This window comes from Osmia bicornis, chromosome 8 (assembly GCF_907164935.1).
Source record: "Osmia bicornis bicornis chromosome 8, iOsmBic2.1, whole genome shotgun sequence".
In the NCBI taxonomy this organism is placed as follows: Eukaryota; Metazoa; Arthropoda; class Insecta; order Hymenoptera; family Megachilidae; genus Osmia; species Osmia bicornis.
This window is the reverse complement of record NC_060223.1, coordinates 7,486,069-7,504,088: the sequence shown is the minus strand read 5'-3', so window position 1 is coordinate 7,504,088 and position 18,020 is coordinate 7,486,069. Positions and strand designations below refer to the sequence as shown.

The 18,020-nt window shown below is 29.6% G+C and overlaps 2 protein-coding genes across 8 annotated transcripts; one reads left to right on the top strand and one right to left on the bottom strand.

Annotated features, from left to right (window-relative positions):
* Positions 1-3,949: 3,949 nt before the first annotated feature.
* On the bottom strand, positions 3,950-12,888 carry LOC114877950 (UHRF1-binding protein 1). Of its 5 annotated transcripts, XM_029191157.2 has the most exons (19): positions 12,789-12,888; positions 12,418-12,699; positions 11,851-12,052; positions 11,578-11,769; positions 11,286-11,511; positions 10,964-11,130; positions 10,732-10,891; positions 10,384-10,641; positions 10,052-10,291; positions 9,905-9,931; positions 9,240-9,332; positions 8,958-9,145; positions 8,635-8,872; positions 7,337-8,538; positions 7,119-7,253; positions 6,514-6,525; positions 5,274-5,639; positions 5,055-5,202; positions 3,950-4,429 (listed from the first exon to the last, which is right to left on the bottom strand). In XM_029191157.2, exons 2-19 carry the CDS (start codon positions 12,459-12,461, stop codon positions 4,071-4,073), a joined length of 4,257 nt encoding a protein of 1,418 aa, XP_029046990.1. In that variant the 5' UTR covers positions 12,462-12,699; positions 12,789-12,888; the 3' UTR covers positions 3,950-4,070. The 5 variants fall into 5 exon arrangements, with proteins under 5 accessions (XP_029046990.1, XP_029046988.1, XP_029046991.1 ...); XM_029191155.2 differs by lacking the exon at positions 12,789-12,888 and having other exon boundaries at positions 12,418-12,763; XM_029191161.2 differs by lacking the exons at positions 3,950-4,429; positions 12,789-12,888 and adding an exon at positions 4,566-4,825 and having other exon boundaries at positions 12,418-12,765.
* A 425-nt stretch (positions 12,889-13,313) lies between these two features.
* Positions 13,314-17,933, top strand: LOC114877962. 3 transcript variants are annotated; one of them, XM_029191193.2, is made up of 14 exons: positions 13,314-13,662; positions 13,838-14,182; positions 14,255-14,543; positions 14,601-14,851; positions 14,935-15,065; positions 15,134-15,234; positions 15,306-15,446; positions 15,516-15,661; positions 15,737-16,144; positions 16,212-16,300; positions 16,360-16,496; positions 16,569-16,616; positions 16,696-17,253; positions 17,472-17,933. In XM_029191193.2, exons 2-14 carry the CDS (start codon positions 13,964-13,966, stop codon positions 17,678-17,680), a joined length of 2,727 nt encoding a protein of 908 aa, XP_029047026.2. In that variant the 5' UTR covers positions 13,314-13,662; positions 13,838-13,963; the 3' UTR covers positions 17,681-17,933. The 3 variants fall into 3 exon arrangements, with proteins under 3 accessions (XP_029047026.2, XP_029047027.2, XP_029047025.2); XM_029191194.2 differs by having other exon boundaries at positions 13,314-14,182; positions 14,607-14,851; XM_029191192.2 differs by having other exon boundaries at positions 13,314-14,182.
* The last annotated feature ends 87 nt before the right edge of the window (positions 17,934-18,020 follow it).

The window sequence follows — 18,020 nt, the reverse complement described above, 5'->3', positions numbered from 1 at the left end:
GTAGGGGTCCGGGGCTGGGGCCCCGGTCTCCATTGCACGCGGCCCGAGGATTGTCGGCATCGGGTGTGGCCCCCGATGTCGGCGGAGTTTGGCACATGGCGCAGGGAGAAAGCACCCTCCCTTCCACCCTAGTGCAGGCCACCGTGGTGGTTTTAGTGGGTAAAAATCCCACACTACCTCCGGCCCCTCCCCAGGGGGGCTGAAGGTGTCTTTCTGAAGATTTCCACCACGTTAAAAAAAAAAAAAAAAAAAAACGGTATTGAAGGGTTGCTGGAATGTAAGGAATGCTGGGATGGAAGGAATGCAGGGATGTAAGGGATACTGAGACGATCCTGGCCTATAATGAGGGATAAAATTATATAAATAACTGAAAAAAGTAAAATAAATGGGGTCCTTGGCTGAAACCCGAAAGGGGGATATAATCATAAATGTTATTCCCCTTCGATGAGCTTATTTAATAAGCAAAAAAAAATAAATGAAGTAAATTAACTAAACTCTGGAAAAAAATTATACTGGTTGTGCCCTTTTCATACGGACCTGATATCATATCGGGGTATTAAGGACCCCGAAACGCGGGTGACTATCTTTGCATACCAATAATATAGCATCCGGGGTGCCAGGGACCCCTCAGCACCACTAGCTATCTCTGCATACCGTCATGATATCATCTTGGGGTGTCAGGAACCCCTAAGCACAGGTGACACTGTTTGCATAACTACATTTTGGCATCCGATGTATCAGGGACCCCGAAGTACAGATGACACTCTTTGCTTACCGACATGATGGCATCCGGGGTGTCAGGGACCCCTATCATCGTTGATGCTTTCTGTATGCTGACCTGATACATCTTGGGGTGTCAGAGACCCCGAAGAACTGCTAATGATCTTTACTTACCAACAGTATGGCATCCGGGGTGTCTGGAACCCCGTAGTACCGGAGACATTCTGCATACCGACATGGCATCCGGGGTATCTAGGACCCCGAAGGCACTCTTTGCATGCCGACATCGTGGCATGCGGGGTATCGGGGACCCCATAAAAAGTTAAGTACATTGAATAACCAAAATGATAGAAGAATTTAAGGCAATTAAATAAAAAGCTGAGAAAAGAAATTACGAGCATTACATAAATAACTTAGAAATAAAATTGCGTAAATTAAATGATAACTCAGTTACTTTTTTCAAATAATTTATTTACCAAAGTGATAAAGATAATATAAGTTTGTCAAACAATTACAATAATAATTGTTCAGTTTTGTGCTGCTTTTAACTGATTTAAAAAAAAAATAATATACGATCGTGTACGCAGATGCTTTAATTCACAATCAGTTGTAGTCACTTATTTATTGTATTTACATTAATAAATGTAAATTTGTAAATAAATTTTGATTGTATTGCAAAAATAAGAATATATCAATGCTAATTCTACTTTACTGTACATTAAATTTAATTATTATATTAAATAGAGATGATTATTTAAATTGAACTTTATTAAGTTATTTACACTTTCATTTTTATATTAAATTTGTATAAATCACAATACATTGGTTATAATATACATTTAAAAAAAAGTAAATATAAAAAACAGTTAAAGGAACTTAACAAAAATAATTCCTTTAAGCTGTATTAAATTTACACATAACTATTCAAATATTATTTACAAATTGATGCTTCTATTAGATATAGGGGCATAGGTTGATATAATTATACTCTAAGTACCTACATATGTAAAATGTTTTTCAAAAATTGTAAATTGAAAATAATAAACTACAAAGTAATTTTTTCCTTATAATGAAATTTGAAAAATACAGTTTCAATCATCTTTATATTCAACAGAATGAAATATCACAATAACTGTAATAAAATGATATACATTTTTCATATAATTAACACATATTATTCAAACATAATTACATTGTATAATTTTCATACAGAAAGGCACAATAAAGGTTACATACTTAGTATTTTAAATAAATACTTTAAAGATCATTAAGATTATATTTTCAATTTTATTTCCTTATAAACTTATAGTCAGTCACAAAACTTTAACTTCTTAGCATTTTCAAATAACATACATGTAGAATAAACATACACCTTACATGTGATATAAATATTAACTTGATAATATAATATTAATCAAGAAAAACAATAATGATAAAAACAAAAACGTCTGAAATTTTTCTTAACAAAATCATTTGTTATAATACTACATAATAGTCAATAATGTTTAATAAAATGAAATATTGTCTTCTCTCAAAGAATAAGGAAGAAACAATTGAAATGCACTGTAAGCAAAGTTTGGATATTCCATGTAATAGATACACCATAAGAATATACTACTGTTCAATTTTGAGAAAATCTCTAAAACTTCAATACATAATTTTGTTCCATCACATACCCAAATATGCAACTCATCTACATATCCTTATAAGTACACAGTCAATTCCACTATAATATACATTTTATATACTTCTGTAACATAATAAATTACATATAATAATACATTTATCTTGGCCATTTTCTACAAGATCTGAATTTATTATTTTATCATTCGATAAAAATAAAGAAAAATGTATATATGATTAATATAAAATACATATAAAATCTTTAGTATAAACTTCATAAAATTAAAAAAAATTATTTTTATTTTAAAAAATGACGAAAAATAAATGTAATCTTACAGTAAATAAATTCCTTAAATTTTAAAAAATATCACAGAAAATGATCAAGATAATTTGTGTACCTTGTATAACAAATAAAAATGGATTTCTTTCTAATATCTTGTATTAATTGTTTTCTAAGCAAATTATGTTAATGTTTAGTAGAAAAGACTGATCTACAAACCCAATTTTGAATTGTCAAAAAAATCTAAGTGCCATTTCTTTCAATACCTGCTATAAAAATACCTTATTGTTTTGTAACAAGAAGATTGACCAGCAACCCATAGTTGAAACTAAATGATGAAACATCAAGATATCACAATGTTGCATTACAATGAAATGATTCGTTCATTATATGTAGTAGATCAATATATTATAATTTTGCTTTAATATAATTCAGTAGTATCCATTTGTAAGATAAGATTGTAAATGACCATCGGTATATTTAATGGCAATACAGGAAATAATATAATGTTGATTTAACAGTCTTATCGAGACATTATATATTATCACCGTGTATCACATTAAAGTAATATTTACTATATTCATAGTTTATAAAATCATGAAATGAAACATCGAAATATTATATATAAATACGAACATTCCTACTTCAATTAGTTTCAAGCTAGACAATCTACATGTAGGCTCCAACAAACCATCATTCAATATCCATTAATATCTCACATTTATTACATTATATACTGCAATTTTCCATTAGATCAGAAGTTGCTTATGAAAATCGTTAAAACATTTACGACATGTAAAACGAAAGTATTGGTAAAAAATTTATATTCAATTCTTTGTCCACATATACTAGATAACAACCACTGCTATAAAACCAAACATATATTGCAATATTTTGACTAGCATACTATAATTATATTATGTACGTATTGATTTTTATATATGCAACAGATATGCATATATTATGCATTTGTAACGTACTTGTATATACATCATTTTTAAACATACGCAAATACACATATACATACTCAGAATATTCATTTTGTCAATTTTATCTTGTTTTATCAATGGAGATACTAAACATTGTCTACTATTGCCGCTATTTATCGCCTTGTACTTGTTTATAGTAAGATGTAGTATGTTTCGCATAAATGTACTTTATAAAACCAGATCTGAATAGAAATTCACATGATTATAATAGATCAAATGATAAATAAGTTAAAAATAAACATAATACATAAAATGAATATCAACGAAATTTTCAGCATTCTAGCGCGTCAGAGAATTTAATTAAAAATCAAATAATATAAACGCTGATGTATATCAACTGAATTATTTCAATATATATTTTCATTTATGATGAAATTAAAGTTATCGTGAAATTATTAAAATTATTATTATGACTTATACGAACTACAACATTTAGAACAATCAAAACAACTGGTATGCTATCTTTTTGATGACCAAGATGCACGGGTACCACTTCCGACCATTTGATTTTGAAGTTCTGTAATTGTTTCCTGCAAGGCTTTCTTCTCTCTTAAAAGCATTTGTATATCTTCCTGTGCTGCACTTAAATGTAATTTTACTGTGTCAGATTCTTCTTTTACACGCATTAATTTTGCGTTTTCTTCAGATAATTTTTCCAAAGTATCAAGACGACGTCGAAGTCCTTCATTGTCTATTTTTAACTGTTTACTAGATTGCCTCAGAATGTTAAGTTCCACTTCATGATCTACATTTTGGACTGTTTGATTATCACTGACTGATACTGTCATGAGAGAATTACTTCTGTTCAGTATGTTTACTAAAAATAGAATATTTTAATTAAATTAATGATAAAGGAATATAATAAAATAAAAATAGGTAAAAGGCATAAAAATTGTATGCTTCTAATTTTGTATTTAATTTAATATTAATTCTGGATTAATAGTATTTTTAATATGTGTACTGTATATGAACATAAGAATATTTTATGTTCTGCAGATTATTCATTCATGCTAATTTATACATACTCTATAAAAATTTCAATAAGCATGTATAATAAGCAAAAATTTTTTAATTTGAAAGAATAAAACATGCCTAATTAAGTGCGCATCTAAGATTCTAATCATATGTAGTTTCATTAGACAATATAGTTGAAGCAGTAAAGCTACTACTAATTATCTAATTGTGTCATCAATGCTCACATTAGAAAGGCCATCTGAATGCAGAAACAATTACATAAAGTATAGTATTAATTACAAAAAAAAATTAATAAATTCGTAAATAAATTTGCCACTTAAGTATATTTTAATAATCTTTTATACTATACTACGTTATTCGCTATAATTTATATTTACTTTGTTCAGGTAATATATATACGTAGAATTAATATAAACTACATGTGGCAGATAATAATAATAAAATTATTATTTTACACTGTTACTTACCAACTGGTTCAATATGAAAAACGCCATTTTCATCTCGTATTATCTTTAGTTTTGATATATTCAAATCGATGGGTATTGGTCCGGGAGAAGTTATATTATTGGGAGGACGATCTTCGTTTAAGCGCAGTGATATACCCTCTAAGTATATCTATAATAAATATCATCAAATTTAAATTTCAGTTACAAATGGCAAACTTATTACGATAATATTTTATGTACCTGTAATGGTATTGGTTTAGGTATAATTTCATCTTCAATTAGGTCTGTAAGCCCAGTTATTGAACTCATTGACAAGACTAATGTTACATCGGTAACATTAACTTCTACTTTGTCTTCAAAAAGATCCAAAACACCTTGTTTGTTATGCACATCAATATTGCAAGTTTCTACTTCTTGTTCAGTAATATTATTCTGATTTTGAGGCAAGCGTGTATTCTTGTTACTTATATTTTGACTAGCTTGAAACAGCTTCCAAGCATCCGATTTTCTCTTTAAATCATGATCCAAACGTAGTTTAATACATGATCTACAGTTAGAATCTGAAGATAATTCAATCCAACCTCTAGATCGTGCACTGAATTTTGTCTACCAAAGAGAAAATATTCAAGAATAAATTTACATGAAAATACATATGGTGTTCCTTAAAATCTATTACTGATATATTTAAACTGCTATACTATAAAAACAAATCGATTTATTTCTTTAAATTATAAAATCTCAATGCATCTATGAATTTAGAATTAACACAAAAAAAAATTACATATCATTTAAAAGACTAATTTTAGATGCAAAGTTATTACATGGAATATCTCCTATTAATAAAGTGTTAAAAATTTTATTTTGCTTTCACTATATATTTAATTAAATTTATTGCATATCATTTATATCTAATAGTTTAACAAAAGAAAAGATTATTCAAAGACATAAAAAACTGCTTAGGTTTTTCAATACTTTATATAAAAGTTGTAGTAGCTTTGATCTTAACAAAAATATATATTAATATACATATCTTTAATTGCAAAAATTTTAAGCAAATCGAAAGCTTCCTAAATTCATTCCAGCTAAGCATTATATTTATACCATGCCACATGAACTTATCACAATTTTAGAACATGTATCCAAAAATAAAAAATTAAAAAGCTACAAAAACTATAAAACTGAAAGTATACTTCAAAAACGTTTGTTTATAAAAAAAGAAATAGAAATAATAAAATTCTATTTATTACCTATGCAACTTAGTAATCAAATAATCAGAAAGCTACTACTTATCACTTCGAAATAAACTGAAGGAATATATATTACTTCATTTTATGCAATTTAATTCTAAGAATTAATATTAAAATTTTTGATAGTAAGATAATCTAATAAATAAATAAACATGCAATAAAATGTACATAGTACAAAGCATAAATAAATATACGAATATATACAAATAAATATATGAAGATTTTGCCTATACCTTCCTTTTGACCTGCCACAAGTGCCACATAAAAACATTCACAAGAGAAGGAGAGACGCAGGAGAAGCATGCAAAAAGTTAAAAGACAAACATTGTATAAATATACATATATAGTATAAGATGTTTGTAATGTATGTAATATAAAGCTAGAACTTAAAAATTTTTAAATTCTGTGGCACACAAAAATATGTAACTAAGAATAAATATCAGTCACTGATACATTCCAAGTAGAACTGTATATGAAAATTAAATGTTAATTGAATAATATACTGCATCACTTTTTTTTATATTTTCAAAGTTTTCATATTTGAACAAACTATAATAAAAATTTAGAGACAATGCTTCCTATAAATTATTAAATTTATGTCAATTAAGAATGTCAATTCTTAGCATAATGAGAAAGCAGTCTGTACAGTGTATAAATAAATTTAAAATTTTCTAATGAAATTATTATAGGAAAAAAAAAAATACTAAAAAACAATATAATTTTGACTTGAACAATATTTAAAATCTCAATATTTATATCTATCTAATGGATTAAAAACAGCATAATTGTATGTAATTAGCAAATGTTTATTACTGGAAGTAATATAAGTTTATTTTACCTGAAACTCATCCCATGGAATAGACGAACATTCATCGTTACCAATGTTCGAAACTTGAACTTTAATTGAAGATGCATATCCACAAGATTGTTGAACGAACTCAACTTTAGATAATTTGAATGTTACCATCGATACCTAAGAAAAAAAACGGGGATTTTATTCAAAGAAGTAAAAATTGTCAACTATATTATATTATACATTATAAATGATAGACTTACAATATCTTTTCGTTTACACACACTATCCATGGATTTTTCACTTTGAGTATCGGGAGTTTCCTCGACTACTTCGCTAGCCTCTTCTACTGCTGTTACTCTAAGTGTATTATCAATAGAAAACATTGGATCCATTTTCTCTTGATCTTGCAGACTAATTAAGACATAATTTTCACTATCGGAACTAACATCGCTTCTTATGGATACAGTATCACTACTACCATCTTCTGGAGAAGCCTTTAAAGCTGAATCAATAGATGTCATTAAATTACTTAATCCTTTTTTCATAGAAGACAATCCAACATTGAAATTATTAGGAATAAACGGTGTGTTTGCAGAAGAATCCCCTTTACTATGTTTATGTGTAGTATCAGTATATCGCACAGTAGGTAATGCTCTTTCTTCTTCTATTCCAACATACTGTTTATCATGTGTTGCATTTGTTAATATTTGTTGATCATGTTTATTCGTTCCGTTTTGTTTGAATGTTACAACAGTTTGAGTTTGGTTAATAGAATGCATCAAATCCATAGACAACATTGATGATACTTCACTCTGTGGTGTCAATACATCAGCACTTATGTTAATTTTTTTTCTACTAAAATCAACTCGATCTGCATTATTCTGCCACGGAGTGGATGAAGTTGCAATATCATCGGCTATACTAGACGAATCTGGCATAACTGATTCTAAATCTCCTCCAGAATTTTCTTTTCCAGGAGTATGTGATGGCATGACAAAAGTTACCTCTACTTGTGGTATCAGTGCGCCGATAACAAGTGAACCACCGGCATCAATTTTTAATATTTTATTTGAATCTATGGTTAAATACGTTGCCATCTCTGATAGAACTTCTGATAATCTTAATAAAAACAGATACTGATAATGATTTATCTGAACGCTAACTAAATTGCTTATGTACACAAGACCATGAATATCAGCAGTTGCAAATTTGTTTTTTGACGAATCTGATGAATCCATTGACATATAGCACCATAAAGTTAAAGGAAATGCATCGAGAAATGGTACCGGGCGATTTTGTCCAACCGCACGGGCACCAAGAAAATCTCCCCAAACGGGCTCTAAGTTGCAACACCATACATCTTTAGCTTCTGTCCATAAAAGTTCTCGGTGTAATTGTCGAATTAATTCAGTTACAGAATTGCTACTAAAATTAGGTGGTGGATAACGAATATTATCAGTACCTGAAAAAAACAAAGATATCATTATTTTTGTATTCTGAATCCATTTGTGCTGCACTTCCTACACATTAAGAAGCACCTTGTGTATACAATTTTTACCTGCACAATGTGCTAAAAATTTATCTGTCACGACCTGAAAATCATTCGATTTGTTTGGAAATTCTGTACCAAAAAACATCTGACCCATTTGGAAAGAATTTAAACACTGTGCTAAATCCGCTCTCGAAGACCTTTCTGTTGATCGAACATTTGTTATTGATGCTCTTGAAGTTTGAATATGCAATGACTTTGGCCGATCCTTCTGATTAGGATAATCCTGATGACTTTCAAAAACTATCTAATAATGATAATAAACACATTTTGAATAGTACAATAAAATGAAATATTACAAATATATGAACATGGTACATGTCACTGCTTACTCTTGGAAGTATAGCTTCAATTTTCACATCAAAGTACATTAAATTATTGGAAGTATGCGCTGCTTCATTATCCTTATTTATTAAAGATTGATATAAATTTAATGCAAAAGAATTAAACCACAAACAGGAACAAACATCAAAGTTCACTTGAATAGGATTTAATTGGACATAAAATTTCGGCGGTGGCACTAAAGAATTACAAAATATATGTTAACTCATTGATTTAAATCTATAATATAATTATAATTAACAAACTGTAATAATGGTTATATGTTTACCTACATGGAAACGTGATATCTCCGGGATAATAATAATATGTAAATTCAGCATGAAGAATTGTTACATCCTCTGGAAGACAAAATCTGTCCCTGTCACCTAAGAAAAATAGAATTATTTCAGCAAAAAACATAACAATAACACGAATACACTTTTTTAAATAACATACATGCATTAGGAACATATTCTATATGACAATGAAGTTTCATATATTTATAAAAATTACATGAAATGTAATGATTTGTAAACACATTTGTATTAAATATTCCAAACTTATAGGACAAGCTAAAATATGCTTTTATTACTTTCTTTAATTTAAACGATATAAATGTATTTCGAGGCTCGAAAAATATCGAAATTCCCGGGAATTTTGAGAACCCGAATCACATTTTGGGATCTAAAATCTAAAACCATGGTTGCATTTAGCACAATTAGTCATCGGGTTTTCGCACACCTCTAGTTATATACATAGTAATTCATTATGTATTTATAACTATCATTGAAAATTTTCTAAATCAAGTTTTAAATTAATACTAGCTTGTGTAGTAGATATATAATAGTAATAACATTACACGCAAAGCAACAGAATTTCTCAAACACAAAGCAATGTTTAAGTAGTTATTTTAATGCATTATTAATATAAGTACACTACAACTAGTAGCAGTTTGTACCTGATGCGTGTTTCTTCCTTGTTTGAGCTGTGCAATTATTGAACGAAATAATTATTGGTTTTATGCAAGGATTTCATATAAATCTCTTAATTTAAGAAACAAACCTGGTAAATAAATAAATTTATTTAATTAAATTATTATACATACCTGTAACAAATTCTTTCGGTACAGGATTGCGAGACGTGGTAGTTACTTTGTACAAGGTAAAGTCATCAATTCTAATTATAATACATGTTGTCATTAATTTGGCAAGCTGTTCCAAGATATAATTTTTCACGGGATTACCACTAGGATGTTGCGACTTTTTTTGCTCATTAGTGGTTGCATTTGTGTTTTGAGCTTGATTGCCTTTTTCTAAGTTTTCTCCTGAACCCTTTGTATTACTAACTGAATATAAAGAAATTTTATTTAATGCTAGCGTGCTCGGTACTATCGCTTTACGATTGTTCTTTTATTTAGTCATTCTTTCAACTACAAACCTGTTACATTTCCTTGACTTCGAGATAAAGGAGAATGTTGTGTTCTACCAGAATCAATGAGATCCATAAACTGACTTCTAAATGAAGTTAGTGATTGTTGTAACCATTGGCTGTGGGGTGTAGCATTCTCTTTGTATTTGGCCCAATGTTTTCTATCAGCCATTGCCAAATGATATGGATAATAATCAATTTGAAATCTAATTAATGAAATTTGCAGTGCACCGCCATCTTTTAAATCAGGGTGGGAAGATCTGCCATCTAAATAGAAAATAAATAATATTATAATAGTATTGGTAACAATTGAAATATTCTGTATAATAAATAATAAGAAGTTTTTTATTTACTTACTACCAGCATCATCACACAAGTGTAAATCAATTCTCTGACAAAGAAAATGATATGATGTTTCTACCACATCATATCTAGTAAATATCTTTGAAATAGCAGTATTGCATTGAGTTTTTGTTCTTGATTGCTGAGATATTTGTGCTTGGTATTCTGGCAATAACTTAAATCCAAATATCATAATTTAATATAATTAAACACATACGAAACATAAATAATATTAATATTTACAGACCTCTAATTTTCTAGCTGCCTTAGTTTTACGTTCTAAAATTGTAGCTTTTTCTATCAAGCCCCCCAAAGAATCAATAAAATGAAGAGCTGCTTTTAGTTGTGAATCAGTTAAAACCCATAGAAGGTCATCTAATATAAGAATCAGTCTTGATCCCATAACAAAACAATCTAAAATACATATATTATTTAATTCCATTGTACTCAAAAGAAAAGACAATACAGTAGGAGGAGCTCTTTCTATATTGCCAATTTGAAGAATTTTCCGGTAACCGGCAATATAGCGAGAGTTTATATCGTACATTCATAATTCAAATATTTTTAACCTGATATTCTCTTTTTAATAGTAATCCGACATCTTGCTTGATTTGTAAGTAAACGTAATGGTGTAAGATTCTTATCCTTAGTACTTTGTGCTTCTATTCTAACTGTTTGCCATTCTAGCTCTTTAAAAATAAGTAACTGTCCACGATCAGGATCTTTTACTCTAGTTGTTCTTAAATCACAACGCTGCCATGTTGCAGATTTTGATTCAACAACAATACGATTCATCTATAACAAAAATTATAATTTTGTAATAATTATTATCTTTCACACAAATGAAGTAACATTACATACCTGAACTGAAGCAATAAATGCAGGACTTTTAAATGTAACAGATACAGTATTAACAGTCACTGTTATGCCATCAATTACTTTATGTATAAAAGAATATTTTGCAGAACCTGTGTATGAAGATAGTCCTTGCGGAGAAGTTAAGTCTCTTAAATCTTCACATGTTTCCACTTCTATGTGGACTTCATCCAAAATCTATTGAAAATTTTAGATATAAAATATGAAATTTACATATCTGAATACATAAATACAAATACAAATGTGCATATCATTTACCAAAAAAATAGGAACACTTCTCAGCTTGGTCCATTGTATACGAAAAGAAACTTTATTGCACCAAGCATTTGTTAACCTAAGCCACGATGGCAGCTCTAATAAGTCTGTTAAAACTATTTCATCAAGTTCTAAATTCGTTAGTTCACCTTCCCCTTTAAATGTACTCAGATTTATTTTATCAGCTGATAAATTCTTGGTAAACCTATAAATTTATAAGAATTCATTGTTGAACATTGAGTTGGGTTGCAATTAAGATACAGTGTCACAACTTTTTTTCTTAATGTTAATTTAAATAACATGTCAAAATGTACATAATACAAACATAATAACATGGAGGAGTTTTTACTTAAATGATCATATGTGGATTGTTATACAAATAATAGTTACAAATTAGAACAAAAGGAGTAACTTAAGAGTAATCCTTATCATTAGCGAAATAAATAAGATCAATCATAACTAAATATAAATGTTTATAACATGCTTTTAACTTTATCAAGGGTGGTGCAATTTTTAATTGCATATCGAACAAAAGATAAGGCTTATTCAATAACTGTATCATACAAATACCTGGACAAATGTTTCAACAGTTGCTTTTTTATTATCGACACCATTTTCTATTACTTTCAATTAGTTTCTACAATCCCGAATATATATTTTAACATGGTTAATTTGACACTACACATTTGCAGTGAACCACGATTCGTTCATAATGCCACGATTACCCACAACTTTTGACTCAAGCAGTTAGTACAAATGGACTACTGTGCTAAATTCCCCGTTTCTCTACTTTTCACTTTGTTTTTTCCAGGCAGTTTTTATTCCAATATTAACAAAATATTCCAAGTTTTTCTGTAAATTTTATAATTAACCTTCGTATCTATCGCTATATTGTATTTATCATTAAATATATTAAAATAACTATTTATACATATATATACTTGTTCATTGCGTTGAATAACATTGACTTTGTCTATATAATTGACGTTAACTATTCATTTGCATACGAATAAGTTTTATCTTTTGATTGTTTTTTTATCTTACAGTTCAAAATAACAAAAATAATTATTAAATTATAGAAGTATAGAAAGATATGTTAGAAATAAACGGAACTAATTGGTATTATTGAGAATGTGGGTGTATAAATTCGGAGGATTTTAAACGTCCGTGTAACCTCAGCTTAACATTGCGATATTCAGGGACACAAAAAGGGACTTTATGAAATGTCCATTTTGTCCTCGTATGTAAATAGTTATACCGCAGTTCACCAGAGTCCATAACTGACCATAACTGCGAAAAGACCAATTTTCGGTCTTCGCGCATCTCCAGTACGCATCTTTGCCCTGATTGGCGATACTCCCAAACGAAGTGGAAAGCGATTAGCGGAGAGCTCGCTGCGTTCCCCCACCATCTTCCAACCTGCGCGTCGCAGTTATGGACTCTGGTAAACTCCGGTATAATGTACATCAAAGATAAATGGTACTAATGGTCGGTACACTGATCAAAATTACGACCTCTGCACCATCTGTTTAAAAGCGGCGAAACCTACTCGACAACTTGACCGCCGATTTTTCAAAACAACCAGTGATGCTACAAAAATGATAAAAACTACTTACTTACTTACTTGAATGTTATCTGTCGAGCTGCTACTTTGATGACTTATCAGTCAAACTTTCGATAGCTGAAACTTACGGACAAGTAGTTTTTATCATATTTTAATAGATGACATTAGCTGACCAGCCGCTGGAAGATGGTCGATGAGTCTGACATGAGCCTATGTTTTTTCACGTGTTTGATTTGCCGCTCAATTGAATTGTAATAAATTTTTAACATCCCTTTTATTGTAACAAATTTTGTTATTTAATGTGTATGTAACGTGATGATCTACGTTATTCTCATAAAACTTTATAAAATGTCACTGTTAAACGAATGTATAAATGATGCAATCGCTTCAATAAAATGATACGTACATAAACATTGTTATTTTCAGTAACAAATATATCATAAATGAATACTGACAGATTGTGTAAATTATGTTTGTTGAACACATTGAAGAAAGATTTACACTGATGTTGAAGTAATTTTGTAATTGTTCATGTAATATCAATTAGTTAAAATGTTTAAGCGAACAAATGGTAACAGAGAGAATAAGTATTCTCTACCTGCTAAGCGTGCAAAATATGATATAAAGAAAGAAACATTGATAGGTGTTTCTAAAAGTAATAGAGAGTCAATAAATGAAAAGTCTGTAAGATCCGATGATGTGTGGGGTGATGATTTTGCAGAAGAAGATATAGAAGAGATGGATTATGTGGCATCTCAAGCTTGTTTGGAAGTATGATTATATTGATTAATTACATTAAAAAATCCTATGGATTATATATTATATTACTAATATTTGTTTCAGGAGCATACTGTTTTTAGTCAACCAAACAGAGAGCAAAATACATCATGTGTGCAAAGATTCAATAGCATGCCATCTACTAGTAAATTTGGTTGCAATTTAAATAGCAATGAGAATAAAATATTAAAATCTTCCATATGTATGACACAAAATAATACTCAAAGAAAAGATACGTTACTTTTAAAGGATACAAGCACTATTGTGTCTGGTGATTACAAAGATTTTGAAAATAAGTTAATAAATAGAAGAGTACATAATTCAACATTTAAGTTGGATAATAATGGTGTCTTAGGTAAAATTAAAATTATTCTTTATATTCTGTATATATCAATTAATGTACAAGTTATAGTTTCAGGATCAGAATATGTAAAGGAATTGGAAAAACTGAAAGTTGAGAATAAAAAATTGTTAGATGACTTTATAACTAAAGAAGGAGAAGCTGTCTTTTTAAGAAATCAATTGCAGCAGACACAATTACGTGCAGAGAATGATAAATTAGAAAAAACGCGTTTCATTGAAGAGCAAGAAAATAGACATAGAACAGAGATTAATGCTATTTGTAAAGAAAAAGAACATTTAAAAACTCAACTTGAATTGCAAGTTTGTGTTCTGATTAGTACAATAATTGATTTCAAAGAAGCTTCATATATTAAATTCTAATAATTTTTCGTTTTCTTCTGCAGACATTTGAAGTCAGAAATTTAATGGAACGTTTTAAATTATTAGAGAGTGGAAATGTGAAGTTGACAGAGCCACACAGTATAAATTTAAATGTCTCTGCTAGTAAAAGTAGATTTAGTTTATCAAGCAGTCGGTAAATTTATGAAATATTCCTGTAAATTATTATTAGAATCGAACATATTTTTATACTATTATTTTCAGGTCACATTCTTCCAACACGAAATCAGTGAAAGTAAAGGAAACTTGTATTCAAACAAATGTGCATAATAAAAACTTATACTTCCTTAAGGTTTGGAGTTCCTGTAAGTCGATTATAGAAGAAAACATTAATTTGTTAATAGTGAACCTAAATAAGGGTATATTTTTCTTGCAGACTACCCTCTGTCAGAAATTCCTAAATTAATCTATGATGCATCACACTCAGAGAAATCTGTAATTGATATTCAAATCATAGAAAAAACTGGACGACGAAATTTGCCTATCTTACAAGAGGAAAATACATGCCGAATATTCGGTAAAATTTACTCTTGTAACATTTCTTACATTCTATAACTCAGCTATATTTTAATATTTTTTGTTGTAGAAAATCCAGAACTAGTGAAACCTGTAACAACTATGATAGATGATAAAAAGCTTACTGTAGAATTTATTTTACCAGAAATATCTATTCTTCAACGAAAAACAACCCTGGAGCTTGAGTCAGAAAATACTATCCCTATTATAAATAAAGTAAATCCTTTTATTTTATACAAACTAAGTATCTAGATTAAATAGTATAATCATTAATAGATTATTTCGTTTCAGTTAATTTCTACTGCAAGAGAATTGCTTTTGAATGTAATAACCATTCTTCAGACAATTTTTCAAGCTATGAACAACGATGATATTCGAGACATGAACGACATTTACTTCTCTGACTTGTATTCGACTTCTAACTTTAATGGAAAATCTGTGTGCGCCGCGAGTGCATGGCACGAATGCGAGCGTGGTGTTGAAACCAGACGAGTGTTTGGCGTGTTATCATATATAACTGTGGAATCGACTTATCTTAGCAAGTATATTGCAGGAAAAGCAGAATTACTCACAGAAAAAGACGAATCTTATAAAAGTTACTCGCCTCATATGATTCGCTACAACAGGTGGTCAGAGAAGGATCAAGACTTTGAGATGCTCAGGATGTTATTACAATTTGTTACCTTAGTTGGGTTCACGGTAATATTGATTTTTCAGTAATCATCAATGTTTCGAATACTTTAAGTTTATATTTAAATGTTTTCAGAGGCGAGCTCACCAATTTAGTGGCCTTCTGTGTGCCATTATGATGCTTATATATAATGTTCATAAAAAGATTGAATATTGTTCGCAGGGGTACGTGAAAAATAATTTTTCAATTAATCGTTCATTCTTTATCTAGTTTCTTGTTTCAGAATGGACTATATTTACCGGATATTTAAAGAAATAGTCTTTGCTAGGCCTTTACCTTACTGTTACACACAGCTTAGCAATTTAATAATGATCTTTATTAAATCTGTGACGTACTTGCCAAAACTTTGTATCAATTCACGTATGTTGATTTACTCTTTCTTCTACCTTATTTTGATGTATATTTATTTATACTGTATTATTACTTCTGCAGAATCAATGGCAGTGAATAATTGGAAAGGCTCTCTACATTTTATTCCAGGTACAAAAGGATGTCTGTTCTACTTTCCAAATGAGAGTTTAACTGTATCACTGTTTCTTATTGCATATTTCCGTTTCAGATGCTTGCCCATTACAGATTTTCCTAGCACAAGTGGAAGATCATCATTTCGATCTGATAGCAGCAATAGACATTACAGATATACTGATACAATTGGTACAATATGTATTACAAACGAATATTATCCCTCTGAGATCTGATACCTTAGGTTCTTGTAATTGTTGCATGAAATTATTGAGGTTTACAATTGAAACGCTGGGCAGATGTTCTGAAACGAATTTGAGCGCCCTTGGGGATTTCAATTTAAATCATTTTCCTTTACAACAAGAAGAATTTTGCAATTTGAAAAATATCTGCAGCAAACATTCGCCACTTCTATCAGACAGAAATAAAAAGTGCATACGCGAGATCTATCGTGATAAATTTTCGGATGAAAATGTCTGGGCAACATTGAAGAAAAAACAAGCGAAGGTGCTAAGAGACGGGATAAGATTCCTATCTCACTTGGCGATATGCGATCCCGATTTTGTTATTCGATTATCCGATATAGAAGATGCATTTCATTTATTCATAAGGAACATAAGTTCCTTCGATGATTTCGTTCTTCACGAAAACGAGCGTAAGTGTGAATGTATTCTATTGTTTTTTATTACTATTCCTTTTCATTGGTACACCCTTTCTATCTCTTTTTTTTTTACTCACACTTTGCGATGACATTTTTGTCATCATTTACTTCCAGTCCGATGAGAATAATTGAATATTTTAATTACTTTTAACAGAAGAAAACACAAATCCCATACGTAGTTTTATTAACGTGTAATATCTTTCTTTTTACAGAGGAGGCTATGAGTCGAATAAAACAAACGTTCATTTTTGACAAAGCGTCACAATCTGAAATGGAGCCGGCTAAGAAAAATTGTATTACAAAACAACTGGATATATTATCAAATTTCGAAGAAATAACCGTACAACCAATAACCACGAGCTCCAAGAAAAACGAGAACCTCTACAAAGTTTTAACCGTATTCAAATCATTATATAAATAAATAGAAATCTCAGTGAAATAAGATTTACTATTTCTTATATTGTCATTGTATTTCTTTGTAAATGTTAATTTATATCGTGAATCGTTATTAAATGTAATATAAATGAAGTACCTCGTGATATTTTACATTGAATCTACGACATTTTTATACAAGTTTTATATACCATTTACTAACGAGGTATAATCTGATGTATATAAATAGCGTGTAATTTAAAATTCTATTTTGTAATAAAATACATTCCATCGCAAAATTAGAGGAACTCTTTCTTTCTTAAAAATTACGTAAATTTCCAATGGTCATAACTTCCCTACGGAAAGTTAACTGATCCTCTTTCGAAAAC

Bases quoted from the DNA above. Each gene is read 5' to 3' on its own strand.
- LOC114877950 (XM_029191157.2), bottom strand. From the start codon at position 12,461: ATGGTGTCGATAATAAAAAAGCAACTGTTGAAACATTTGTCCAG. The intron at 9,932-10,051 runs GTATGTATAATA...ATAATTGCACAG, and splicing joins ACCGAAAGAATTTGTTACAG to CTCAAACAAGGAAGAAACAC. The intron at 4,430-5,054 runs GTAAGTAACAGT...TTCTATTTTTAG, and splicing joins TTTTCATATTGAACCAGTTG to TAAACATACTGAACAGAAGT.
- LOC114877962 (XM_029191193.2), top strand. From the start codon at position 13,964: ATGTTTAAGCGAACAAATGGTAACAGAGAGAATAAGTATTCTCTACCT. The intron at 14,544-14,600 runs GTAAAATTAAAA...TACAAGTTATAG, and splicing joins GGATAATAATGGTGTCTTAG to TTTCAGGATCAGAATATGTA. The intron at 15,447-15,515 runs GTAAAATTTACT...TTTTTGTTGTAG, and splicing joins AAATACATGCCGAATATTCG to AAAATCCAGAACTAGTGAAA.